Below are 25,881 nucleotides of genomic sequence, written 5' to 3'. Positions count from 1 at the left end.
TGCCCCACTGTCCCGGCACCAGTGCTGCCAGCTGCCCCCCTGAACCCACACTCAGACCAGCTATGCCAGGTGTCCTAGTGCCTTCCTTTCCTGCAGAAGTGGACCTGGATCTGTCCCCAGCGAGGAACTGGACAGGGCAGCAGAGGGTCCCCCCATCCTCTCCCTGGCCCCACATCCCCTTTGCCTCAGGCCAGCAGGGAAGGTCCCTGCCAAGAGCTGCCCACCCCGCTGCGACAACCCCTCTGCAGCTAACCCATGACCCCAGCTCCCCCAGAGGGAGGAAGGGAGGAGAGCAGAGCCATCACTCCCCGTGGGCCCCCACGTCCTGCCTTCCCATCACCTGAGACTGGCTTCCTGACCTCACGCCCACCGGGCCACCAGCAGCCTGGACCACCAGAAGGTAAGCCAGTGCCCGCCCCCTCAGTGGCCACAGCCCCACCAAACACCCCCAGCCGGCTCCCCCAGCCCGCACCTCCTGCCGTCCACGGTGGGCCTGAGTGACGGGCCCCCTTGTATCAACGCTCTCCGGCCTCTTTGAGTCCCTTCTGAAGGCCCCCAGACCCTGCCCCTACTTCCAGCTCCCCGCAGGCTGCGTGGAGAGCCAGGCTAGGGCACCATCACCCCGCTTCCCAGGCCCTAAAGCCTGACGGCCCCCCTGCTCACCCCACAAGTGCCTCAGTAGCAAGGGGTAATGTGGGCAGGTGGGTAAATGAGATCATTACTCAGCAGTGCCCATGCCCCCGATGGCCACGGGTGACCGTCTAGGTCAAGGTCTCCCCTCCCCCACCTGTCAGGTGTCCTGCGTGTGTGCCACCACTGTGTCTGGAGGGCATCCTCCCTCCCACACTGTTGGACACCCCCCGCCCCGCTTGCCCCTGCATCCCCCTTGGGACCTCCCACCCGACTAAGCCTTCCATCAGGCCTTACCAAGGTCCCCAGTGTCCCGTATCACCAGGTGCCAGGCACTCTTTGGGCCTTGTCCCGTTGGAGACCCCTCGCCCAGGTGGCCCTCTCGTGGGGCCCTCTCCTGCCTCACCCCTTCCCATTGGCCAGGCAGCCAGGACCCAGCCTCCTGCTCTGCTTCCCCACGGGTCAGAGCGTGGGCCCCTTCTCCTCCTCGCTGGGGCCCCACAGCACTGCCCCTGACCGGCCTCCCGCGGCTCATGCAGCCTTTTCCGGCATCTCAGAGTCTCCAGAGGCGAGCTCATCCCCAGCTCCCCGCCAAGGCAAGGCATCCCCATCCTTCCGCCTTCCCTGATGCAGAAATGCTGCTGGTTCCCAGGCTGCTCTGCATCCCCACTGCTCCCACCCTGCCCCTGCCCCTGCCCCTGCCGCCACCGGGTCTCTCCTCCGCAACCACTCTGCAGGCGCCTAGGGGTCTGCTCGCCAGACCAGGAGCCCACAGGGGTCTGACTCGGGCCCCACCTCTCCCCTGCATCCATCCACTCATTTTTAAGCCACACTTGTCTTATGACCAGCGTGGCAGGATGTGGACCCTGCCCTCAGGAAGCTGAGCTTATGGGAAAGGAGGTATTTAAAATCCTGTTTAGGGGGGATCCCTGGGTGGCTCAGAGGTTTTGCACCTGCCTTTGGCCCAGGGCGCGATCCTGGAGACCCAGGATCGAGTCCTGCGTTGGGCTCCCGGTGTGGAGCCTGCTTCTCCCTCCTCCTGTGTCTCTGCCTCTCTCTCTCTCTCTCTGTGTCTATCATAAATAATAAATAAATAAATAAATAAATAAATAAATAAATAAATAAATCTTTAAAAAAATAAATAAAATAAAATCCTGTTTGTCCCCCACTAACCCAAGTCCAGCCCTGAGCACGACACCCCAAGTGTCCCACACACGCCTCGGCCCACAACAAATTCCAGAGACACTAAAGAGGAAGATGCCAGAAAACAAACGCACACACCAGAACTGGAAGACGCTCTCCGCAAAGGTTTTTACCAAAGGGCACCTTGAGCAGGACATAAAATTCAGAGGTCCTGAAACAAAAGGCTGGTAAGTTTTTAAAGGTGCTGTGTGGCAAGACACCGCAGGCAGATGTACATGCCCACCAACCAGACATGACACGTGGTGTGAGAGGTCAAGGCCGCAACCAGGGACACGGGACCCGTTAAGAGGCTAAGAAGCTTTTTTCATGATCTGGGTGCCGGCCACAAGGAAACTGAAATTTAAGTGAAAAGCTATGTGTGTATAATTTGTACGCTTTTCTACGGGAAAGTTAGATTTCAGCAAAAAGTTTACGTAACGGTAGGTAACAAACTAGGGGGGAAATGTGAAACATGTATAATAAAGAAGGGAGTTAACATTCATAATATGCGAAGAGCTCTTTTCTCAAGGTTTTTCTTAACAATTCATTTATTTCATTTTATTTTTTAAGATTGTATTTATTTATTCACGAGATGCAGAGAGAAAGGCAGAGACCCAGGCAGAGGGAGAAGCAGGCTCCATGCAGGGAGCCCGATGTGGGGACTGGATCCCCAGGACCCTGAGGTCACGCCCTGGGCCGAAGGCAGACGCTCCACTGATGAGCCACCCAGATGCCCCAAAGATTCATTTATTTTAGAGAGAGAACGGGCGAGCAGGGAGAGGGAGAAACAGACTCCCCACCAGGCACAGAGCCAGATGCGGGGCTCGATCCCAGGACCCTGAGACCATGACCTGCGTGGACACCAAGAGTCCAAGAGTCAGAGGCTTAAGCAACTGTACCACCCGGGAGCCCCAGTGAAGAGCTCTAATAATTCAAAGAGAAACACATCTTACAGAAAAAATGAACAATGCTCTTTCTTTTTTTCTTTTTTTAACCCCAGTTCCTGCCTGCCTCTGTCCTAGATCTGAGCAACGGGTTTGAGTAGGCAACTCGTGAAAGAAGAAACATGAAAATAGCCAAGAACTACAAAATGATGCTCACTTCATTTAATGATCAAAGAATGTGAATTAAAGCAATTGGGATTTTCTCATCCATCAGTTGGCAGTTGGAGAACTAGTGGGTCTTGTTTCCACCCCGTGCACCTACACCGGAGGCCAATCTAGAAACAGCATCATTTTTAACGATAAGCCCAAATGTCCATGTAAAGGGACCAGGGAGATCAACGGTGGTACTTCCATGTCATGGGATATTCAGTGCCCATTAGAAAGCAGGAGAGGACCAAGACCATTCCACGGGCAAAGAATAATCACTTCAGCAAATGGTGCTGGGACAACCGGATATCCACGTGTAGAAGAACGAAGTTGCCCCTTCCCTCATGCTCTGCTCAAACAATTAACTCAAAATAGATCAAAAACCTAAATTAAGGACTAAAGGGAAGAAAACATAGGCATAAATCTTCACGACTTCGGAATGAGCAATAATTTCTTAGATATTGAGGCTAAAAGCACCAGGGCCAAAAAAAAAAAAAACAAAAAGATAAACTGGATTCATCATAATCAACAATTTTTATGCTTCAAAGGACACCATCAGGACAGTAAAAAGAGAACCCGCAGAGTCAGAACATTTTTGCCCATCGCGTATCTGGTAAAGGACATGTATCTAAAATACATAAAGAACACCTACAACTCAACAATAAAAAGATAAAAACCCAACTTAAAAATGGACAAAGGATCTGGAGAGACATTTCTCAAAAGAAGATACACAAACGACCAATGAGCACACGAGAGGACACCATTCACCACCAGGAGAGGCAAACCAAAACCGCAATGAGATCCGCCCCGTACCCACCAGGACTGAAGGTCTGTAGTCAAAAAGGCAGATAACCTTAAGTGTCGGTGAGGATGTGGAGAAACTGGAGACCTCACACACCGTTGTGAGGAATGCAGAATGGTGCAGCTGCTGTGGAAAACCATCTGGCAGTTCTTCAAACAGTTAAACATAGAATTAGCACATGACCCAGCAATGGCACTTGCTGGCGTCTACTCAAGAGAGCTGAGGACATCGGTGCACACAGAAGAACTTGCTCACAGATGTCCACAGCGGTACTACTCGTAACGGCCAAAAGGTGGAAGCAGCCCGAGGTCCAGCAACCGATGCTCGGAGAAACAAACCACGGACAGCCACACCCCGGGTATTACTGGGCCGCAGAGGGAATGAAGTGCCGTCCAGGTGCGACACAGATGAGCCCTGAAAACATCACACTCAGTAAGAGAGGCCAGACACAGAACTGCTTGATTCCACTCAGAGGAAACGTCCAGTGCAGGCGAATCCATAGAAACTAAAAGTAGATCAGGCTTTGCCAGGGGCCAGGGGACGTCAGTGTCCTGGAGCTGACGGGGGCGGTGATCTCACGAGTCTATTAATAGGCTAAAAACCATTGATCTCTCTCTGACACACACACACACACACACACACACACACACACATGGCCAGTGAGACTGGGGGCCAGAGGTGTGCCTTTAACTGTTGTTCTTGATGTTCCTCCTCAGTGCTTGGTCATCATTTTGTTTTGTCTCGTTTTCTTTGAGCACATTTTACTCTTGACAGCGAACACAGCCACCAGTCCTCCCAAAGAGCCCAGATAACTGCTAGCCTCAGCGCCCGCCAGCTGAGCCCCGGTCACCAAAGACGACACCCCACGCTGATCACCCACTCACCCGTGTAAGCACCCCACACAAATCCTGGCTGAGAGCCTGGGGCTGGTGCCAGGGACACAACACAGATAACCCAGCTCAGAGTCCAGGACCGGAAAAGGTGGGACAGTGAGAGGCCTGCACGACGGCAGCCCTGCCAGGGAGGTGCGGAAGCCCCTCCGGCTGAGCCTCGCAGACGGCACAGGACACATGCGGGGCACATGCCCCGGCGGACACCCCTCCCACTGCCTCTCTGACCCACCTTCTCCCCAGACCCACGCAGGCTCCCTCCCCAAACCCCCGCCTGGGGGCCCTGCCTGTGTACCCCCTCGCACACACCACTCCCCCTCCAGGGCACCACAGCAGCTTTGTAGGAACACCCAAGCACTGCCCGCTGATCCACACAGACTCTGCTGCCACCCTGCTCCCGGCCGATGGGACAACCTTGAGGGCTCCACCCGGCTGCCCAGGCCCTCCTGGCTAGCCCCATTCCTGCCCTGACAGCCACTGGGGGACTTGGGCTGCTCCTCTATAAACGCCCTTACCCCACTCACCTGACCCACCTGGATTCTCCCTCACATCAAACCTCCCCTCCTCCCCACCCAGGCTCTGAGTCGCTCCAGGCTCCAGGGAACTTGTGGCCCCTCTCCCACGGGGCACCAAGAGCTCTCCCGCCATAGACCCGATGGCTCCCGCCCCTTGGGGAATCTGCCCTGGAGAGAAGGCAGACAGGAAATTGAGAATGTTCCAGGAGGAGCAGTGACCATGAAGGGAGGACTGGGGATTTCCAGGGGGACAGCCTAGGAATGAATGACGTGTCCAGGGAGGGCCTGGGGTGTGGGGGGAGGGGATCACGGGGGGAAGGGCCAAGTGGTTAGACTTGGGAGGGGCAGATGGGGAAGGAGCTTCTTCCCCTGGGAAGGAGCAGGGCAGGCTCGGGGCTGGGGGTGGGTACTAGCTTGGGTCAGAAACCAGGAGGCAGAAGGCAGAGCCCTTCGTGGCCCCAGGAAGGGACCAGGGGTGCTTGGGCAGGGCTGGGTGGCAGTCCCTGGGGCGGAGCCAGCTAGTGTGGTGCTGGGCCCCAAGACAGGGGGCTCCGGCCTCCTCCCCACTCGCACACTGGCCGACATCAGGTGCCATGCCTTCCCTCCCTGCCTCCCTCACTGGGGGCGGCCCTCCACCCCCAGGGACAGACCCGCCGGGGCCTTGGTCCTCTGGAAGGTCCGAGCAGTTCACAGCGGTCAGGCCTGCAGCCCGCGGCCCAGCCACCTACGGCCTTCTGTGGGCTACTCCTGGCCCTGCAGTGGCCCTGGCCCGGCCACAGGCACCAACCCAGCCTCTTACTCAAAGAGCTAAGGAGTCACAGGGGAGCCTGGTACGACCAGACGCCCTCCCCGGCCCCAGACCCGCATGGGAAGCCCTACTTAGCCACGCTCAGCTGCCAGCACCACACCCAGCTGGGGAGCCTGAGCCGCAGCACCGGCAAGTCCATTTCGGGAAAGTGCCCTGCACCCACCAGCAAGAACCAGGCCGGAGTTGCCCACTGCCCTCTTGTCAGCCTGCATCCACCACGCCCAGGAGGTGGACACGGGCCAGGGCAGCCCCGCGTGTCCAACACCAAGCCTGGCGTCCAGGGAGGCTGGGGCAGGGGCGGGTGCTGAGACAGGACACCCCCAGGGACCGATGAGCTCTCACTGCTGGGAGGCAGGTCTCCACCCCGAGGAGCAGAGCGAACACAGCCACTCGGGCCAGGACGCCCCAGCCCTATGCCCTGGATGGTTCTGGACCCACACGCAGCCCTGGGATCTGATCACACCAAGAAAGATTCTGGAATAAACCGGTACTATTCTGTGCAGGTGGCCCTACTTTAAACAGAGCGGCCACTTCACAAACAGCTCCGTCCTGGGGTGAGCCAGGAGAGCCGCGGCCCCCGTGGGCAGCTGCTTCCGTGCCAGGGACCTGTCCGGACCGACCCTGCAAGGCCGGGCCGCTGCGGGAGGTAAGAGCCGCAGGCCGGTCCTCTCCACGCGAGGCGCCTCCGTCAGGAGCCCGTGGTGGCAGGAGCATCTCCGTAGGACCAGGCAACTGGCTGACCGCGGCACATCCCCCGCCAGAGCCAGCGAGGCCGGGGGCGGCCTCCCCCTGCCTGGGCGAGGCCAGTGGGTAGGGAGCGGCGAGGCCCAGCGGGACCTCTCTCCCTGAGCTGCCCTTGGGGGCAGAGCCAGCAAAACCGGCCACGTGGAGCTGGAGGCCGCTCTGGTCGGCTCTGCCCACGGCCCCCACCCGACCCTCTCAGGGCCTAAGCCTCCGTGGGCCAGGGGCCAGGGCTGCGCTGGTGCCCGCTCGGAGCCCGGCGACCCGGGGCGACGAGGGCAGCGGTGTGGGCGGCTGGCGACAGTGAGGGCCCGGGCAGGGGCGCGAGGGGTCCGTCAGAGCCCGGAGCCCATCCTCTGGAGAGGAGGAGAGGGCTGCCCTGCCTCCCGGGGGCAGGGACGGGTGCGAGCAGGTCCCTGCCAAGGAAGGGTGGCAGCCTAGGTGCCGGCCAGTTTGGGATGTGAGGAGAGGCCGCAAGTATGTGACCCACTGCCAGGGGCGGCGCGGCCCCCACCCCACGGGCACCCTGCTGGGGCGCGGGCGCTGGGCCTTGACCCACCGGTGCTGGGCACGCACTGGGGTCCCGGACCCCGGCCCGGGAGCCCCCCCGCGCCCCAGCACCCGCACCGCACGATGCCCTATTAAGGGCAAGAGCGCGGGGCCGGCGGGGGGCGGGGCGGGGGGGGCGCTGCGGGCCGGGGCGGCCGCCGGGCAGGTGGCGCGTACCTTTGTACCTCTCGCGCACCTCCTCGTAGGCCTGGATGAAGTCCAGCTCGTCGGGCGGCGGCGGGGCGGCCATGCCTGCGCTGGGCGGCCTCCAGCCCCCGGTCCCCGCGGCCGCGCGCGCTTAAAGGGGCGGCCCCGCCCCGCCCCCGCACCCAGGATGCCCCACGGGCGGGGCGGGGCCGGGCCGGGGGCCAGGGGCCGGGAGCGCCGGCGCCGCGGGGGGGGGGGGGGGGCGGCCCCACGCGCGCCCCCGCCCCGCCCCGCCCCGCCCCCGCGACCTCACCTGGCCGCGGGCGCGCCCTGCCCTCGCTGCACAGACGCCGCCCGCCCTCAATATAAAAAGAGCCCCGGGCAGCCAACAAGACTAGGTACAGGAGGCTCCGCGTGGCTCCTGCGTGGAGCCCGCTTCTCCCGCTGCCTGGGTCTCTGCCTCTCTCGCTCATGAATAAATAAATAAAATCTTTAAAAAAAAAAAAAAAGGGACTGCAAGAGAAAGAAGAAAGAAAAAAAAAACCTTTGGTAAGATTAAAAGATAAGTTCGGGCAGCCCGGGTGGCGCAGCGGTTTGGCGCCACCTTCAGCCCAGGGCGTGATCCTGGAGACCCGGGATCGAATCCCATGTCGGGCTCCCTGCATGGCACCTGCTTCTCCCTCTGCCTGTGTCTCTGCTTCTCTCTCTCTGTGTCTCTTATGAATAAATAAAATCTTAAAAAAAAAAAAAAAGATAAGTTCTTCTCCCATGAAACAGGGAAAGACCCTGTCTCCCTCCTTCCGAAACACCCCTCGCAGTGTCCCTGCAACCTTGGGTGCTGCCCACCCTGTGACCACGAGCCCCACGGCAGGGAGTCAGCCCGAAGACCCCCAGGCAGGCGCACAAGGGTCCCACCAGGCCGGGAGAGCTGGAGGCCACCGCGCAGGGCCAGTAACGGTGAAGACGGTACAGCGGCGCTGCAGGACACTCATGACTGGCTTTCACGTGGTAACAACCGTCCCTTAAAATCCATATGTGATCCACCCACACAAGCCGCAGGCCACCCTGCTCCCCTGCATCTCCTTGAGCTGCTGCCCATGCTTCCACCCACAGAGCTCCTGCCCGCAGTCCTGTCCTCCCTCTGCCCACCTGCCTCAGTGCACCCTCCCACCTCCTGCAGGGGCCAGCGCCGCCCTCCTGCAAGAATGGGGTCAGCACCCTGCAGCCTGGGCAGGCCTGGCCTGCAGACCCTCAGCGGGCTCCTCATGTTCCCAGCACATCCTTCTGCCTGATGGCGGCCAGCCCTGGGTCACTGACTTCCCAGGGGGAGGGGCCACTCCCCGGCCCCAGCCCTACACTCAGGGGCTCTCCTGGAGCCTCTCCCATCCTCCTCCACAGAATGGCAGCTGCTGGAGGGCCATGCAGGACCCCGGCTCCGGGGAGGGCTGCAGCTCTAGCCAACCAGGTGGCCCCTCCTCTCCTGCTCCTGCATGCTCCCCCGCACTGCCAGTGGCGGCAACCAAGAGCAAGGGGCCTGGAAGGTGGCTCTGCCCCAGAAGCCCAAGAAAGTATCATGGCAACTGGGCACTGTCTCCTTGAAACGAGGCCAGCGAGGGCGCCACTGCAGTGGACTCCACCTCAGGCCTCAACCTGAGGCCTCCTGCGGCGACAAGGGGGCCCGGCAGGTGGCGCTGTGCCGCGCACAATCACCTGCCACCCAAGAGGCCTTGGGGACCTGCAGGTCCCCCTCCCACCCCAGTGCTAACACCGCAGGCGGCAGACCGCAGGTGCTCCGTCAACAAGCCGGTGCAAACGTGCACACTGCCAGGCCCTTCCGCGTTACCTGCAATGCGGATGACTGCCCGCTCGGCAGGGTCCAACACGCTCCCGTTGCCCCCGGAGCTGCCGCCGCTGCGCCGGCTCCTCTGTGTTTTCCCCAGGTTCCAGGGCAGTGTGTCCCCAGGGCTGGGCGAGCCGCTGCCTCCGTTGGCATCTTCAGCCGCGGCCCGCACCTCGGGGTCCTCGGCCGACATGGCCCCTGGAGAGGGAGCAGGAGCGGGTCACACCTCCGCGCTCAGGGGCACACTGCACAGCCGCCAGCCCGTCCTCGGCCGCACATTGGCCCTTTCCACCCAACCACCTGGACACTGACCCCCGCGGCCGTGCTATGTCCCGCTTCGTCCACACCTGACCCCGCCGCAGGCAGACAGGACAGCTCTCCGCTCCCACCCACAGCTGCCCCGCTCCCCCGGCTCGCCCCTGGGACGCCGCATAACGACGCCCCTCCCCCAGCCCCGACCGTGCTCCCCCGTCTGTCTGCAGGACACTGGCCCCTCCACGCTGTCACCCGCCGGCTCACCCCATCACTCGGACCCCAGCCCCCACCGGCTCGTCCCAACCTGCGCGTCCCCCGTAGACCTCAGCTCAGCACCGCCGGGAGCCCCGACCGCGCCGCCCCCCCCCCGCCTCCGGCACTCCCGGGCCCTCCCCGCCCCCGGGCCGCGCCCCCACCCTGCTCTCCGCAGCGAAGGCCTATAAATACCCGGAGCCGCAGCGGCGTGGGCCGCCCCCCAGCAGCCGCCGCAGCCCCACGCGCACCCGCCCCGCACACCCCCGCGCGGCCGTCCTCGGCCCGGGGCCCCCGAGCGCCGGCGTGCGGGGCTGGGGCAGGGGCTCGCTGCGGACTCTGCCTCCCTCCGCCCGGGGCCAAGGGCCGGGGGGGGGGGGGGAGGCGGGCACCGGGCTGGGGGGAGGCGGGCACCGGGCTGGGGGGAGGCGGGCACCGGGCTGGGGGCCGCCTCGCCCCGCCCCGCCCGCGCCCCGCCCGCGGCCAGCCGCGCCCCCAGCAGCCTTTCCTGCCCCCGCGCCGGGCGCCGCCCGTGCAGTTCCGCAGTCCGGGGCGCGCAGAGGCGGGTCCTCCGCGGGGAGGACGGGCCGCGACGCAGCCCCCGGCCCCGGCCCCCGCAGCCCCGCAGCCCCGCACCCCCGCAGCCCCGCACCCCCGCAGCCCCGCAGCCCCGCCGCGCGCTACGTGCCTGCTGCCCGGCTCGGCTAGGCTCGGCCGCGCTCACTGCTGGGCCCGGAGAGCCCGGGAGCCGCGGACGCCGCGGGGCGGAGCCACCCGGAGCCCCGCCCCGCCCGCCCGCCCCGGCCGCGGTGGGGGCCCGTCGCCGAGGGGCGGCTGCGGGGCGGGCGGGTCTCCAGAGCGTTGCGGGGCGCAGGGTGGCTCCGGCTCTGCCGCGGCCGCTCCCGGGGCGCCCGCACACCCCGCCCGCTGCCGCGCACACGTCGACGCCAACGACGGAGCCGCGCGGGGACCGGGCCGCGGCGGGCGGGGTCGGCCCTGCCCCCTCCCCGGGCTCTGCTGACCCCTGGCGGCCGCCGGCTCCGGCGAGTGCCCGCCCCCGCGGCGACCCAGCCCGCGCCCTCCGAGCCCGCAGCCAGGGGCGGGGGCGCCCCCACGGGCATCTCAGGCCGTGCGCAGAGGAGCCAGGGAGCCGGGGCGGGGGGTTAGGGGGGTTAGGCGGTGGTTAGGGGCTGCGGAGCCGCCCTAGCGCCCAGGAGGGTGCCCTGGGGAAGCCCGGTGCTGTGCGCGCAGGTAATGAGGCGCGTGGGCAGCGCCTGGGTGTCGGGAAAGATGACAAAGGTGCGGGGCGAGCAGCCACTGTGCTGTTAGTGCAGGAGCCCGTGGCCAGGGGCGGCAGCGGAGGGCGCTGCCCGCAGGCCCCCACCACCCTGGCTGTGGTCGCCCGCCAGCACCCCGCCAGGAGCCGCCTGTGGCCACCAGCGCTGGGGGAAGACTAGGGGTCCTAGGGAGACAGGGAGGGCCCTGCGGAGACACGGAGGCCCGCTTGGCAAAGCGCACGTTGCCCACAGAGCGCGCCTGCAGGGGGACAGGAGAAGGGCAAGGTCCTCCGGGGTCTGCAGAGCCAGAGTCCGCCACCTGGCCCCGCTGTTAAGGCCTCAGTGGCTCCGGTGGAAGCCCTGCCCGCCATGTGCTGGCTCGGGACTGCTCCACCGCGGGCCTCTCAGGGGCTCTTCCGGGCTCTCCGCGTACCAGTCGGACCTCTGCTGCAGCAGGGACACAGGCACCCCGTCTGCAAAGCCAACCTGGGCCAGGCTGGCTGGAGACCCTCCTGCCCCAGGGCACCCCCAACAAAGCCAAACCCGGAAATCAAGAGCCTTCTCTGGGTGGAGTTCAGAGTTCCTGCCATGCTCTGTCCAGCTGCCGAGGTTAAGCAGACCTGCGCCACCGGATGGGGCCCCACGTGGCACTGGAGGGCTTCCAGGAAGGCTGGCTCCCTCCAGGGAGGTCTGCCGGTGGGCAAACCCAAGCGCTTACCAGACCTGGGCACCACGGCCAGGCCTCTGTGGGTGAACGCCCAGCTAAGCGCCTGTCCTGCCCACAGGACTTCCCTGGGACCACCAAGACACGCCCTGGACCTCTCAGTACTGGGAAGACCAACAGCCAGCCATGCGGGACCCAGTTTGGTGACCCAAACAGAGCCTCTGAAGAAATTCTAACTGATCTCTTCAGGGGGATTGAAAAGAATATATCCATGCAGCAGGCCTAGGCGCTCTGAAGCCCTGGGAATGGAACCTCGGGGAGGAGTCCACAGTGGGCAGGCTGGCCGAGGAGGCCAGAAGTGGAGGGAGGGAAGTGCCCCCAGTGCAGAGCTAAAGGAAGGAGATGGAGAAAGTGAGGGCCCCATGGGGTGTGGCAAGGGCAGGGCTGCAAGGTCTGTCCCTGCAGGAAGTGAGGGTGCCCCGGAGCACAGTTTCCCTGCCCTGAGCCAGGATCTGCGGCTGGAGAGGATCCTCCCTAAAATGTGGTGAGGGACATACCCCTCGAACCCACCTGCTGGGCACACTCCCACTTTCACAGCAAAAGAAAACCCTGCAAGTATCCAGACACACACACACACACACACACACACACACCCCTAAGTCAACATGCAACCGGGAAAAAAATCTTAGAAAAATCCACATGCTCACTCCCAATACTACTGGATGCTGAGAAGCCATAAACTGATTTTTTTTAACTTTCCGAAAACAAAAATTTTTAGGGGAAAGAGAAAGGGTAATGTCTTTCAAAGATCAGAAGGAAAACATATTTTGACCCTGAACACTCCACCCAGCGGAACTATTAATGGTGAGGACAGAATCAGGACGTATTAAGATCTACAGGAACTCACTGTGCTTATGTAACTAGGCAGAAATGTCTCAAACACAGAGCAACTTTCACTTGAAAAACAAATTTACACCAATTACAGTTGCCAGTTACGTCTAATGATGAAAAACAAAATACAAAAAAAAAAAACAAACAAATACATCTAGAAGTCCAAGGTATTTATTACTCAGTCAGGGAGATCCGTCTACTATGCAGAGATAGAATCTGCAAGAAGGGGCCAAGGGGGTACGGAGAGAAAAAATGAGGGAAATAAAAACAAAAACCTAAGAGCCGTTAGTCCTGGGGCACCTGACTGGCTTGGTCAGCGATCTCAGGGTCTGAGTTAAAGGCTCAAACCCCATGGTGGGTGTGGAGCGCACTCAAAAAAATAAAAATCTAAAAAGGGAGCCATGAGTCTTTGAGCCCCAGCATAGTCTTTCCTGCAACACAGTCTGGACAGGTAGGACTTGTTCAGTTCCTTGTTTCCTCTCTGGTTCAGCGGCAAGTACCTTTTCGTTATCATTATGCCCCCGTGGGCGTGTGGCCCAGGCGTGGAGCTGCGGCTGTCACACGACCAGAGATGCACCTGTCGGGCTGGTGACAAAATAAAAGTAACTGCCCCAACTGCGCGATGGAGGCGGAGGAGGGAGCCTGCTGTCCCCATCCTCCCCGCGGGTCAGGAAGCTGCTCCCCCCGCCCCCCCCCCAGCTGCTCCTGAAGCCCTGAAGTCACGAGGGGCAGGTGCGCACCTAACGAGCCCAGCACCGCGGTCCCGCCGTCTGCAAACTGCAGAAGTGACCGCGGCTAAGTCCAAATCTGGAGGGAAAGTACCCCCCAGGTTAGAGCGATCACCTCCAGGAAACAGCGGTGGGGTGGTCTGGGGAGCCCGGGGGTCTGCAGCCCTGTGGGGCCTGCCCCCAGTCAGGAGTCCCGGCCCCTCGGCCCCTTCCTCGTCGCCCGCGCACCCACCACCGTGCGCAGGGACCTGCCCGCCCTCCTCACCTGAGCAGCTCGGTCCCCCCACCTCCTGCCCCGACGGCCCCTCACAGCCCGTGCCCCAGGCCCTCCTCAGCCTCTCCTTCCCCTGCCGGATAGGCAGGGCGCCCCCTGCGACCCCGGCAGTGCTTCCCAGTGCTTGAAACACACGTGCCGAGTTGCCACGGATAGCCGGGCCGGAGCGCTGTCGGGGCTGGGGCAGAGGCTGGGGGCCCCCACCCCATCCGGCCAGGCACCTTGTCTGTGGCAATGGGAGGCCCTCACGGTGCCACGAGATGGCGCCACCACCCCATGCTTCGGACCTGGGGGCCGCCGCGGGCCTGCCCTCTGCCCTGGGGACCCAAGCTCAGGCCTGTCAGGTCCTGGGGCCCGGTCTGTCGTCCCCCCACCCCGGACTCCGTCGGGCCCCCACATGCCGCCTCGTCCCCCAGCTCCCACAGGCTCTGCGAAGCAGAAGCGGTGCCAGGAGCCCAGGGGGTCCTGAGGCTGGTGTGGACTCACCTGGACGGCGCGGACGCCGGTGAGAAGGCCCGCGCCCCCCACCCCGTGCACCAGATGCCAGCCTGGCCGAGGGTTCCTGCAGCCTCTGCCGAGGCCCCGAGCCCCAGACAGGAAGGGGTGGGGCCTAGGCCGCTGGCCGGAGAGCCGCCCCCCACCCCCAAGCCGGGTCGCAGACTCACAGGTGGGGCCCGGAGCTGCCAAGAAAAAGGCCAAACTCTGATCCTGGGGCCGGAGGGAGGGGGGGGCAGCCGGCAGCACTGCTAAGTGGTGGGCCACACAGGGGGTGTGTGCCCCAAAGTCACCACGAGGGGCGCCCTCACACCGTGGCCAGGCTCCAGTGAGCACCCAGCTCTGCAGGGGACAATCGCCCCAGGCCCCCACCTGACCAGGTGGCCCCTCTGCCGAGTCCTTGGCGGGCCCCTTGCACTCCAGGTCCTCCTGGTGGGGACGAGGCTCGGCTCTCAGCCCCGCGGCTGGGGTCCTGCTGCAGAAGCCATTGGGCCACATGGAGGAAGGGAGAGGACCGAAGGCCGCCCGGGCCCCGGGGGGCAGGGAGGGTGGGGTGCCCGGGCTGTCTAGCCCCCCTCACTCACCCTGCCGCCGCTGGAAGGACGCGCCCGTGCCCAGGTGCCCAGGAGACCTGCGAAGGCTCATCCCCCAGGAACAGCTCCTGCAGCAGTGGCAGGTCCTGGGGGGCCAGGCACCCTACTACATGCATGGCTCAGGCCTGGGACACTGCAGCCCCCTCCAGGCCAGGGCCTGGGTCTGTGGGACTCCGAATACTGTGAGGGAAGGTGCAAGTCGGCTCAGAGCATCTCTCCTAATGGGCATGTCTGCCCCAATCCTGCCTCTCACCACCACCTCCGACAGGGCCTGGGGCAGTGGGGCAGGACCCAGGCTGCTGGGACTGTCCAGGGCATAGCATGGCTGCTCTGGGTGCCCCGTGGCACGCAGCAGGCTCTGGATGTGCTGCTTTAGGTGCTGGGGTGTGGTGTCGGGGGGCAGTCCTTGGGCAGCAGGCATGCAGGGGTGCACGGCAGGGCAGACCTGAGGCTCCATCAGCACCGCAGAGCGTGTGCTCCCCAGCCAGGACCCTCCCTGCACCTGCAGGCAGGGGTGGAGCGGGTTGCCAGGGCGGCAGCCAGCAGAGGGCCCTCGGGCTGCCCCTTCCAGCAGCACCCCCAACCTGCAAGCTCCTGAACAGTGAGTGTGCTCCCCCCGCCAGGTCTCGGCTCATCACAGCCATGGCCGTCCTCAAAGTAGAGCATGAGCAGGGATGTCAGTGGACAGCCCACTGAGCTCCACTGCTGTCCCGCCATGGCCACCCTGGGGCCTATGGGGGGGGGTGCCCCAGTCCCACTCCACACCTTCCAGCCCTTGCCAGGCCCCTCATCATCATTCTTTGCTGTCCCCCCATCACGTTGTGTGTGTTGAGGGGACATGTCCAGAACCTACACATCTCGGGCCCTGAGTGGCCCAGCCCCTACCTTCAGCCAGGACTCCTGAGCCCGCTCTGCAGGCAGAAGGCCTGGGACAGGAAAACAAAAGGGATATTGTAGAGCATGTGGATCTGGGGCAAGAGGACCCCCTGCTGCAAGCTTCCCTTCCTGCTGGCAGGCTCCTCCTGCAGAAGCTTCCAGCCCCACCCAGCTCCTGAGCCTGCCAAGAGCCCCTAGCTGACCTGACCCCTTGGCACAACCCACTAACCCCAGCTCACAGGCGAGTAGGGTGTGGGGAGAGGCCCCTGGTGGTCCTCTACTCCCACTGGCCTCTGCCCGCGAACCTCGAAATGGCTCATCACCCTCCCTACTAAGTCCACCAAGGGCCTTGAGTCGCTGCCCCGCACTCAGGGACCTCAGGACTCTGTGTCACTTACCCCTAGAGCAGGAGCAGCGTGGGCCTCCAGGCCTGCTCCTGGGGAGGCTGGCTGTCCCGTCCTGCCAGCAATCTTCCCAAACTCGACTTCTCACCTTCCACACCTGGCAGGGGAGCTGGGCCCCCTGCTTCATGAGTGCTGAAGATGAGCAGCCCTGGACCTGCCCTGCACCCTCCCCGCGAGCCTCCCTCCACTCTCCTTCTGGTGGCTTCTGGTAGGCGCACCTGCCAGGCCTCCCACCGGACCCCATCCATCGTTGCCGTCATCATGGCTAAGTCAGCAGCCACGGACACTTGCTGACATGTGTTGCTGCAGCAAATCTTCATCACAGAAGGGGACACGGAGGCACAGACAGGGCCCAAGGCAGTGCCAGGCCTCACCCAGGCCGCGTCTTTGGGGTCCGCCTTGGCTCTTGCCACCGACAGCCCCTCCCTTTGCTCATCTGCTCCCAGCCTTTCACAGTTGCTGCCACTGCTGCTGTCTCCTGCGTGTCCCTTATCCCTCAGCGCACCCCGCTGCTCCTCCAGGCCACAGAGGGCCTGCCCAGCCTGCTCGTCGGGCTGCACGCTCCACACCCTCCCCTGAGCCTCCATCAGCTCTTCCCTGGATCACTGTTGTAACCTCTTGTCTTAATCTCCCTCTGCCACTCACCCCACCCCACTGCCCATCCTCAACAGTCAGGGCAGCGTGAGCCTTGTCAAGTGCAACAGCTGCTACAGCTTGGGCCCTGGGAAGGCCAGAGTCACTCACAGTGAGCCCCCAAGACCGGTGGGGGCCCTGCAAGGCTCTGCCCCCTGCTGCCCCCTGCACGCCCCCTGCTCCGTGTAACAGCCCACTCTCCTTACCGCATGCACTCCTACATAAGGACCTCTGACTCGTATGGGCCCCATCCAAGGCCTCAACTTCATGGTTGTCATTTTTAATTATTTTTCTTGAAGCGAGCCCCTTAAATTGTATGAGCTTCTGGTCCTGCAAAACCTGAATCCGTCCCTGCCTGCTCCACATCTCTAGTCGCAGAGCGAGTTATCATATCAAACCCTGCTGGTTAGGGTCCCCTGCAGGCAGCAGTGGGCTGGGGCAGCTCATGTCATGACCAGATTGTTAAGTTTTCCGGCATTTTTGTGAACCAGGTGAACTGGTGGTAGCTTGGAGCCAGCTGTGATGGGTGTGTTTCCCACACTGACACGTGCAAAAGTTAGAGATGAGGGCTTCCCTGGCGGGCTGCAGGAGTCAGGCGGTGATCCCGGTGATCACGCAGGGGGCCGCGGGGGCGGCACCATCCCCCTCTGCGGGGCTGGGGGAGGCCGCCCTGCAGGAACCGGGCAGCACAGGAAGGTCCCTGGCTGTGCGACCAGCGCGGCGTCAGGAGGACCACCCGGGCCCAGGGACGAAGCTGCTTGGCCTTAGTCCTGGCGGTGCACGGGGCCGAGAACGCCACCTTGACAGCCCGCCAGATGCGGTGAATCAGGGCCGAGGAACGGTTGCTGGAGGATGGGCGGTTCAACCCTCAGGCCTCCCGATGAGGCACAGACTGGGATGAAGGGCGAGGGAAAGGGAAAGTGGTGTTTTCCGCCCTTGCAGCCTCAGCGTCTCCCGGTTTAGGAATATACTTCCCGGCTCCCCGACCAGGGTGGCGGGGCCAGGCCTCTGCCTCCGGGGGTCTTCCGCCCCCACGGCCCAGCCTGCCCGTTGGCGGACAGTGCGGAACGCAGGGCGCAGGCCCGGGACTCGGAGAGGAGCCAGCAAGGCGGCCCCTGGGTGGGACCCAACGGCCAGGACACCGGCCTCCGCCTTGGGCGTTCGCCTGCCTCCGCGGTAGATGCGGCCCGCCCGCGGCCCCGCTCCTCCGCCTGCCGGCCCCGCCCCCACTCCGGGCCCGCCCCGCCCCGCCCCGGCCCCGCCCCCGCCGCAGGCCCCGCCCCGTCACAAGGCCCCGCGGCGTCTCCCCAGCCGCAGGCCCCGCCCCCGGCCCCGCCCCCGCGCAGGCCCCGCCCCGTCACAAGGCCCCGCGGCGTCTCCCCAGCCGCAGGCCCCGCCCCCGGCCCCGCCCCTGCCCGCCCCCGGCCCCGCCCCGTCACAAGGCCCCGCAGCGTCTCTCAGCCGCAGGCCCCGCCCCGTCACAAGGCCCCGCGGCTTCTCCCCAGCCGCAGGCCCCGCCCCCGGCCCCGCCCCCGCGCAGGCCCCGCCCCGTCACAAGGCCCCGCGGCGTCTCCCCAGCCGCAGGCCCCGCCCCCGGCCCCGCCCCGCCCCAGGCCCCGCCCCGTCACAAGGCCCCGCAGCGTCTCTCAGCCGCAGGCCCCGCCCCCGGCCCCGCCCCGTCACAAGGCCCCGCTGCGTCTCCCCAGCCGCAGGCCCCGCCCCCGGCCCCGCCCCGGCCCGCCCCAGGCCCCGCCCCGTCACAAGGCCCCGCAGCGTCTCCGGAGCCGCAGGCGCAGGCCCAGCCGAGCCGGCCGCCGAGCGGGTGCGGGTCCCGGTGCGGGTGTGGGTGCGGGCGCAGCGGCCATCAACCGCGCGGCTGCGCACCGGCCACCGTGCGCACCGTTCCGGAGACGCCCCGCGAGTGGTGAGTCCTTGGCCGAGCGCCGCGGCGTGACCGCCCAACCGGCCCCCACCCGCCGCCCCCGCGCGGGCCCTGCGCAGCCGAGCGGCGTCCGGGTGGGTCCGCGGGAGGTCCCGGCGGGGCGCGCGGCCAGCTCGGGGCCGGGCTCCGCGGCCGGGCGGCGGGGGCGGGGCGCGGCGCGGCGGGGGCGGCCGCGGCGGGACCCGCGCCCCGAGCGCCCCCGACCGGGCCCGGGGCCCAGCGCCCTCGGTGCGGTTCCGTGGCCGCCGCCCGCCGCCGCCCGCCCCCGTCGCGGCGGCGCCGGCTTTGTTCCCCGCACGCCCTCCGGTGCTTCCATCCCCCACACACCCCCGCGCCGCGGCTCGCGGGCGCCCGCCCGGGCCGCTGCCCCCACCTGGCGGGCGGCGCTCGCAGATGGCCTGGGGATTTCCTGGGATGGAAATAGCCGCCGGCCGCGGCCCCTGAAAGCTGCTTACGGCGGGCGGCGCAGGGAGGGTCGGGCACGGCCCCACGCCCCGCGCCCCGCGGCCCGCCCCGCCCGCCCCGCCCGCGCAGCCCCCCGGCCGCCCGCCGCGCGCTGCCCTGCTCCGGGCGCTGGTGCCGAACCCCGGGCCCCGAGGTCATCCGCGGGGTGCGCTCGGCCGCCGCCGCGGGGCCCCAGAGCGGCCCCCCGAAGCCCCGGGCCCGCGCCCCGCCTGCGGCTCGGCGGCCAGGGCCTGGGGGCAGAAGTCCAGGGCCCCCCTTTGTCGGCAGCAGGTGGGGCGGGGCGCGGCGGCGGTTCCGGGGACTTGTCCCTGCGGCCGACTCCTGTCTGTGTCCTCTAGGGGGAGACGCGCAGCCCGCGGCCATGCCCCATGAGAAGAGTTTCCTGGTGTCTGGGGACAACTACCCTCCCCCCAACCCCGGATATCCTGGGGGGCCACAGCCCTCCATGCCCCCCTACCCCGGGGCCCCTTACCCGCAACCCCCTTTCCAGCCTTCTCCGTATGGCCAGCCAGGGTATCCCCAGGGCCCCGGCTCCTACCCCCAAGGGGGCTACCCCCAGGGCCCCTACCCCCAGGACCCCTACCCCCAGGGCCCCTACCCGCAGGGGGGCTACCCCCAGGGGCCGTATCCACAGAGCCCCTTTCCCCCCAACCCCTATGGACAACCCCAGGCCTTCCCGACGCAGGACCCTGGCTGTGAGTAGCGGGGCAGAGGAGGGGGGCGGGGTGGGGGGGGGGCTCCAGGCGCCCTCGGGGGGCGCTGACCTAGCCCATCCTGCTCCTCAGCACCTCAGCATGGAAACTATCATGAGGAGGGCCCCCCGTCCTACTACGACAACCAGGACTTCCCTGCCATCAACTGGGATGACAAGAGCATCCGCCAGGCCTTCATCCGGAAGGTGGGCACCGGCAGCTGGGGGGGGGGGCGGGGGGGGCGGGCAGACTCTGAGCGCTCCCCCCGCAGGTGTTCCTCGTGCTGACCCTGCAGCTGTCCGTGACGCTATCCACTGTGGCCGTGTTCACCTTTGTCGGGGAGGTGAAGGGCTTCGTCCGGGAGAACGTGTGGACGTACTACGTGTCCTACGCCGTCTTCTTCATCTCCCTCATCGTCCTCAGCTGCTGTGGAGACTTCCGGCGAAAGCACCCCTGGAACCTCGTGGCACTGGTAACCCCAGCCCTGGGCCCCCCCACGTTCTCGCGTCCCGCTCCCACACTCTGCAGCTGGGGAGGACGGAGGTGGGGAGCGGCTCCCCACCCACGAGGCCCCGTCTCCCCATAGTCCATCCTGACCGTCAGCCTGTCCTACATGGTGGGTATGATCGCCAGCTTCTACAACACGGAGGCGGTCATCATGGCCGTGGGCATCACGACAACCGTCTGCTTCACGGTGGTCATCTTCTCCATGCAGGTGAGGGGCCCCCGCAGGCAGGGCTGCTGGCGCTGAGGGCCCCGACGCCTCCCGGGCCCGGCACCCAGGGCCTGCTGTCCCCTGTGCCCGCAGACCCGCTACGACTTCACGTCGTGCATGGGCGTGCTCCTGGTGAGCATGGTGGTGCTGGTCATCTTCGCCATCCTCTGCATCTTCATCCGGAACCGCATCCTGGAGATCGTGTACGCCTCGCTGGGCGCCCTGCTCTTCACCTGCGTGAGTGAGGCGGCGGGCGGCCCGGGGGCAGGGGTGCTGGGCGGGCGGGCTCGCGCCTCACCGCCTGTCCGCCACCTCCAGTTCCTGGCCGTGGACACCCAGCTGCTGCTGGGCAACAAGCAGCTGTCCCTGAGCCCGGAGGAGTACGTGTTTGCCGCGCTGAACCTGTACACGGACATCATCAACATCTTTCTGTACATCCTCACCATCATCGGCCGCGCCAAGGAGTAGCTCACGCTGGGGGCCCCGCTCGGGTGGCCTGGCTGGCCTGGACCCTGCCCCTGGTGTGGCAGTGCCATCGTACCTCCCCGCTCTCATCCCTGGGCACAGCCTGGGACCGAGGGCCCCTCTCCAACCCTCCTGTGTGTACACTGCAGATACTTCTGTTCGGACCCGCCGTGGCCAGCATGGCCCCTTCTCGCCCTCCGGCCCCGCCAAAGGGCAGTGGGGCCCGGTTTCCGTGCCACCCCATGCCCACTCACTGTTGCATGAGCCCTGTCTGCCAGCCCACCCTAGGGTCTGGGGGCAACACCAGGTCCCAGGGGAGAGGGGCCGAGCCAAGAGGTGAGGGTGCACGTGTCCCCTCCCGTTCCCCCCCCCCAGCCTGGCATAGAGTACCCAGTCCCCCCCTCCCCTCCCCTCCCCTGCCCTGGAGTGCTGCCCTCATCCCTGTGCTGAGCCCTGAGGGCAGAGAGGATGAGCCCGTTTCAGGGGAGGAGGAGGCCTTCCTCTCGTCTTGCTGTCTAAAATTCCAATAAATGGGACCTTGTGCTCTCTGTGCTGTGCTCGCTCTCGTGGCCACTTTTTCTGTGGGGTGGGGAGGGGGCTCTGGGCATCACCGGGGCAAAGGGAGCAGGAGCAGTTGGCTTGCTGGGAGGGGGCTGAAGGACGGGGGTGGCACTTCCACTGCCCTCCCTGCCACTTCCCTGCCCCCCGGGACGTACGGCCCTAGGACACGGACCCTCAGCGTGGTGCCCGCCGCCTCACGTGGTGCTAAATGGCCTGACCTCGTCTGCCACCGGCTCTGGAGCTGCACGGCGTGGTGGGGGCTCTCACGGACCCTTACCATCTTGCCTCCCGCTGGGGCCGGGATCTGTGCCTGAGCTGCCCTGGAGCCGCCCGTCACGCTGCTCACACTGCCTGGCTCTGCTTGCCCACCAGCGGGCACCTTCCCTGGGCGAAGGCCCTGCACATCCTCTGCGCTCCCCAGAGAAACCTGCGCCCCGCGCCTCTGGAGGGACACCGGGCAAAGGCTCTGAGCGCTCGAGTCGGCAGTGGGCCCCGTCGGGCTGCCTCGAGCAGCTTGCCCCCGCCTCGCCTCAGCCCCTGCCCGCTCTGCGTGCCCTCTGCTCTTGCTGCCTCACCAACCCTGGCTCCGGGTGTGCATTCGGAGGTCAGCCGCTGTCCACCGCCTCACCCTCCCCAGAGGGGCCCAGCACTGTCCGAGGACCTCCCCGCCTGGGCTCAGCCTGCCTTCCCCTCTGGACCCTCCACCTAGTGTGGCTTGACAGCCCGCTCCTGGGGCTACTCGGCCCGCCCCGCCCCCAGCCTGTTAGTCCAACCCTGCAACAGGCCTGTGACCCCAGCGTCCGCAGAGAGACTCCCACACCACGAGCCAGCATTCCCGCATCCCTGCCGGGCCTGCCTGCGGCCACGTCCCCCAGCCAAGGTCTCGGCCCGGCCGCCGGGCCCTCCTGTGTGCCCTCCCTGCCCGCCTGGCCTGCCCGCTTGCCCCGAGGCGGCCTCACGCTCACCTGGCCACGGCCCTTGGGCTAACAACGCTTACGTCCCTAGGCCATCGTGGAGTCCATCCTTGCTTTCGGGATGCAGAGACACAAAGTGTCACACTTGCGCACACTCCTTGCCCAGCCACACTGCCAGTGGCGGCGGAGGCCACACCGAGAGCCTGGCACGGGACCCCAGCTTCCTTACCACCCAGGCCGGCGCCCCGTCCGGGCCAGGCGCAGCGCAGGTGTCGACCGTGGAGTGAATGAACGATCTCAGGCGGCCTGGCTGCCCCAGGACCAGAGACCCAGCGTGCTTCAGACTTCAGGGCCTTGGCTCAGCATCAGCATTAGTGGGGAGTTGGCTCGGGAGCGTGGACAGCAACACTAAAAGCCCCGGAGAATTCATGGAGGCACATCCAGGGAAGCCAAGTGAAGAAAGAGGATGCACGGAGAGTCGTGAGTGCTCAGGGCCAGGTGTGGAGGACCGAGGATGGGAAGCTCAGGTGTGAGTCAAGGCAGGAGGTCAGCGTGGACTTCGTGATGCTGCAGGGGACAGGCGGGGAGAGCCCGGACTGGGGAGCAGCAGGAGAGTGAGTGGAGAGGCAGCTCCCACACTTTGTCCCCCCCGCAGCCCCCTCCCCGCTGGGCCCAGACCCTGTCTCAGCAGCTCCCGTCTCCATCGCCAGGTGCCTCTTCTCCCCGGGGACCCCGCTGACCCACTTGGTGGCATCATCCCCATCCCCCGCCATGGCACCTTCCAAGCCTTCGGGTGCTCGTGAGGCAAGGCCCCCTCGAGTCTGTGCCCCCTGCGCTCCTTCATCCCACCCTGCCCGCTGTCACCGTTGCCCAGCAGGCTCCTGGTCCCGGGAGGACTCCAGCACAGGTGCAGAGTCCTCTCCACCCCCGCTGCTGTCAGGACCCTGCGCCATCTCCACCCTTCCCCCGTGTCAAGGTCCCCACCGTCTCTGCAGCAGCCCCCAACCCATCCTCAGCACTGCAGACAGAGCGAGATGACTGCACCCCTGCTCACATACACGCTGTCAGAGGACGTCCAGTCCAGACGGTTGACCCGGGGTACCAACTCCCACTCTTTTTTTTTTTTAAGATTTTATTTATTTATTTATGAGAGATACAAAGAGAGAGAGAGAGGCAGAGACACAGGCAGAGGGAGAAGCAGGCTCCACGCAGGGAGCCCGACGCAGGACTCGATCCCGGGTATCCAGGATCACGCCCTGGGCTGAAGGCGGCGCCAAACCACTGAGCCACCCAGGCTGCCCCCAACTCCCACTCTTAACACATAACGTTGCTAGAGAAAATATTTTTATATTTTAAAATACACATAGCTGAACAGGAATGCAAGAAATAAATGTGAGGAGAGCCCCCCTCAGCTATAAGGGAAGAGTTATAGGGATCCCTGGGTGGCGCAGCGGTTTGGCGCCTGCCTTTGGCCCAGGGCGCGATCCTGGAGACCCGGGATCGAATCCCACGTCGGGCTCCCAGTGCATGGAGCCTGCTTCTCCCTCTGCCTGTGTCTCTGCCTCTCTCTCTCTCTCTCTCTGTGTGTGACTATCATAGATAAATAAAAAAAATTTTTTTAAAGTTATAGCCATGGGATTTGGAGAAGTTGTGCTAAAAAAAATAAGAATCAGCATCCAGGACCCACCAGAGAAAGAGACTTGGCGAGACCCTGGGCTCTCGGCTGGAAGCCTGGAGGACTGCATCTGGGAGCCTTAAGGATAGAGCCTCACCAGAACCACACCCCGGACTGGGTTCAGCTCTGTCCTTAATGTTTGAAAGTACCCATCCCCACTCTACCTGTCTGACAAGGAGATAACATCACCCAGAACCTCTACAGTTGTTTTATTTTTTTTTTTACACACAATTTCTGTCATTTAATTAAAAATTACTAGGCATTTCAAAAGACAGGACTAAAAACCAAGAGGAAAAATAAGATACAGAAACAGATCTGGAGGTGATTCAAAAATGGGAGCTGGCAAAAAAAAAAAAAGGCTTTAAAATAAATATGATTAATATCTTAAGAAAAATGGGGGTTGGGGGGTAGAGACACAGGGAAGATAATATGGAGAATTTCCCCCCAGAGAACTGGATTCTATATTAAAGGATCAAACTGAGCATCTTGAATGGAAAAATACAAATAACTGAAACTAAAAAGTCAATAGCTGAGTTTAAGAACAGATTACACAAGCCAGAGGAAAGGATTAGTGAACTGAGAGGTCAATAGAAAATATCCAAACTCACAAAGAGAAATAATGAATGGATGAAGAAAATGTAAGCTGTAGGGGTGGTGAGGCGGGAAGGGTGCACAATAAGTAGAGTTCCAGAAGGAAAAGAGAGAAAGAATGGAAAAGTAATGTCTGAAGAGATAATGGCTGAAAAATTTCCAAAACCAAAAGGACATCAGCTGACAATCTACCAAAACTGACACAAAATTCCCCGATCTATTTTATGAGCCCATCATTGTACATTGAATTGTGTCCTTCCAAAATCCACATGTTGAAGTCCTAACCCCTAGTACTCATGGCGTGATCGTATTTGGAAATTAGGTCATAGCAGGTGTAATAAGATAAGGTCGTCATGGAGTAAGGTGGGTCCCTAATCCAGGGCATTTGCTGTCCTTGTACAAAGGGGAAGTTTGGACACAGCAACTTTTCCAGGTCTGGCCACAGCCTCAAAAGGAGCTGTCACCATGTCTGGGGATCTGCAGCAAGTGATGGCAGGAGTGCCCGGCGTCCTGATCAGGAGAAACAGGCACTCAGCCCAACACCGCAAGCATGGGGCCGATGCTGATGGCCAAGGTGTCATGGAGGTCAGGAGATCCATCCAGCAGAGCTGGCTGCCTGCCGTGTGCAGCCCACCGCCTTCAAGAATGCCAGGCCACCCTCAGCAGGACCTGGCACACAACCCACAGGAACAAATACAGCCTGATTTGCGGGTGGCCACTTCTCCAGAGCCACTGCCTCCCCAGAGCCAGTGCCACTATGTGTAGCCAGAGGCCTGTGATGATAAAGCAAAAGCCAACTCACTCCCCCAAGAGCTCCTGAGCACTCTCCACCCAAAATAATAAAGATGTTAGGTGACTTTTCTCAAAATACTATATTGAAGTCTCTAGCAAGTACAGTAAGGCAAGGACAAAAGAGCATGTTTATTTATTGAAGCACAATCATGTAAATAGAAAATCCTATGAAATCTACCTCAAAACTACTAGAACTAACAAGTGAGTTTAACAAGATCGTAGGATACAAGGTCAACAATAAAAAAAGTCATGTAACTGGGGCGCTTGGGTGGCTCAGTCAGTTAAGCATCTGACTTGTGATTTCAGCTCAGGTCATGATCTCATTGGTCATGGGATTAACCCCCATGTCAGGTTCCATGCTTACTTGGGAGTCTGCTTGAAATTTTCTTCGTCTGCCCCTCTGCACCTCTCTAAAAAAAAGTCATGTACCTATTTGGGCCATAAGTCAAGGAAGGTAGGTGGCCTCCAGAACCAGCAAAGGGCAAGGAAACAAATTCTTCCTGAATCCTCTAAAAAGGAACACAGTTCTACC

General features: G+C 63.5%; 2 protein-coding genes across 6 annotated transcripts in view; one reads left to right on the top strand and one right to left on the bottom strand.

The window, feature by feature from the left end:
* The window catches only part of PLEC (plectin), a 55,353-nt gene extending 44,744 nt beyond the window's left edge, over positions 1 to 10,609 (bottom strand). For 2 of the 5 annotated variants that reach the window (XM_041768662.1, XM_041768664.1), the window contains exons 1-2: positions 10,391 to 10,609; positions 9,199 to 9,393 (exon numbers count right to left, since the gene is read on the bottom strand). In XM_041768662.1, coding sequence (XP_041624596.1) covers positions 9,199 to 9,388 — 190 coding nt within the window. In that variant the 5' untranslated portion in view covers positions 9,389 to 9,393; positions 10,391 to 10,609. Of the gene's footprint in view, positions 1 to 7,385; positions 7,520 to 9,198; positions 9,394 to 9,897; positions 9,917 to 10,390 lie in introns of those variants that run through there. The other 3 variants (XM_041768672.1, XM_041768673.1, XM_041768663.1) reach the window with 2 other exon arrangements.
* Positions 10,610 to 18,304: 7,695 nt separating this feature from the next.
* GRINA (glutamate ionotropic receptor NMDA type subunit associated protein 1) lies at positions 18,305 to 21,364 on the top strand. The gene is made up of 7 exons (XM_041768821.1): positions 18,305 to 18,461; positions 19,283 to 19,639; positions 19,730 to 19,842; positions 19,908 to 20,108; positions 20,223 to 20,351; positions 20,445 to 20,588; positions 20,670 to 21,364. Exons 2-7 carry the CDS (start codon positions 19,306 to 19,308, stop codon positions 20,817 to 20,819), a joined length of 1,071 nt encoding a protein of 356 aa, XP_041624755.1. The 5' UTR covers positions 18,305 to 18,461; positions 19,283 to 19,305; the 3' UTR covers positions 20,820 to 21,364.
* The last annotated feature ends 4,517 nt before the right edge of the window (positions 21,365 to 25,881 follow it).

The sequence above is a fragment of the Vulpes lagopus genome, chromosome 9 (genome assembly GCF_018345385.1).
Source record: "Vulpes lagopus strain Blue_001 chromosome 9, ASM1834538v1, whole genome shotgun sequence".
Classification (NCBI taxonomy): Eukaryota; Metazoa; Chordata; class Mammalia; order Carnivora; family Canidae; genus Vulpes; species Vulpes lagopus.
Note: the sequence above shows the minus strand (reverse complement) of the source record. Positions and strands in the feature narration are given on the sequence as shown.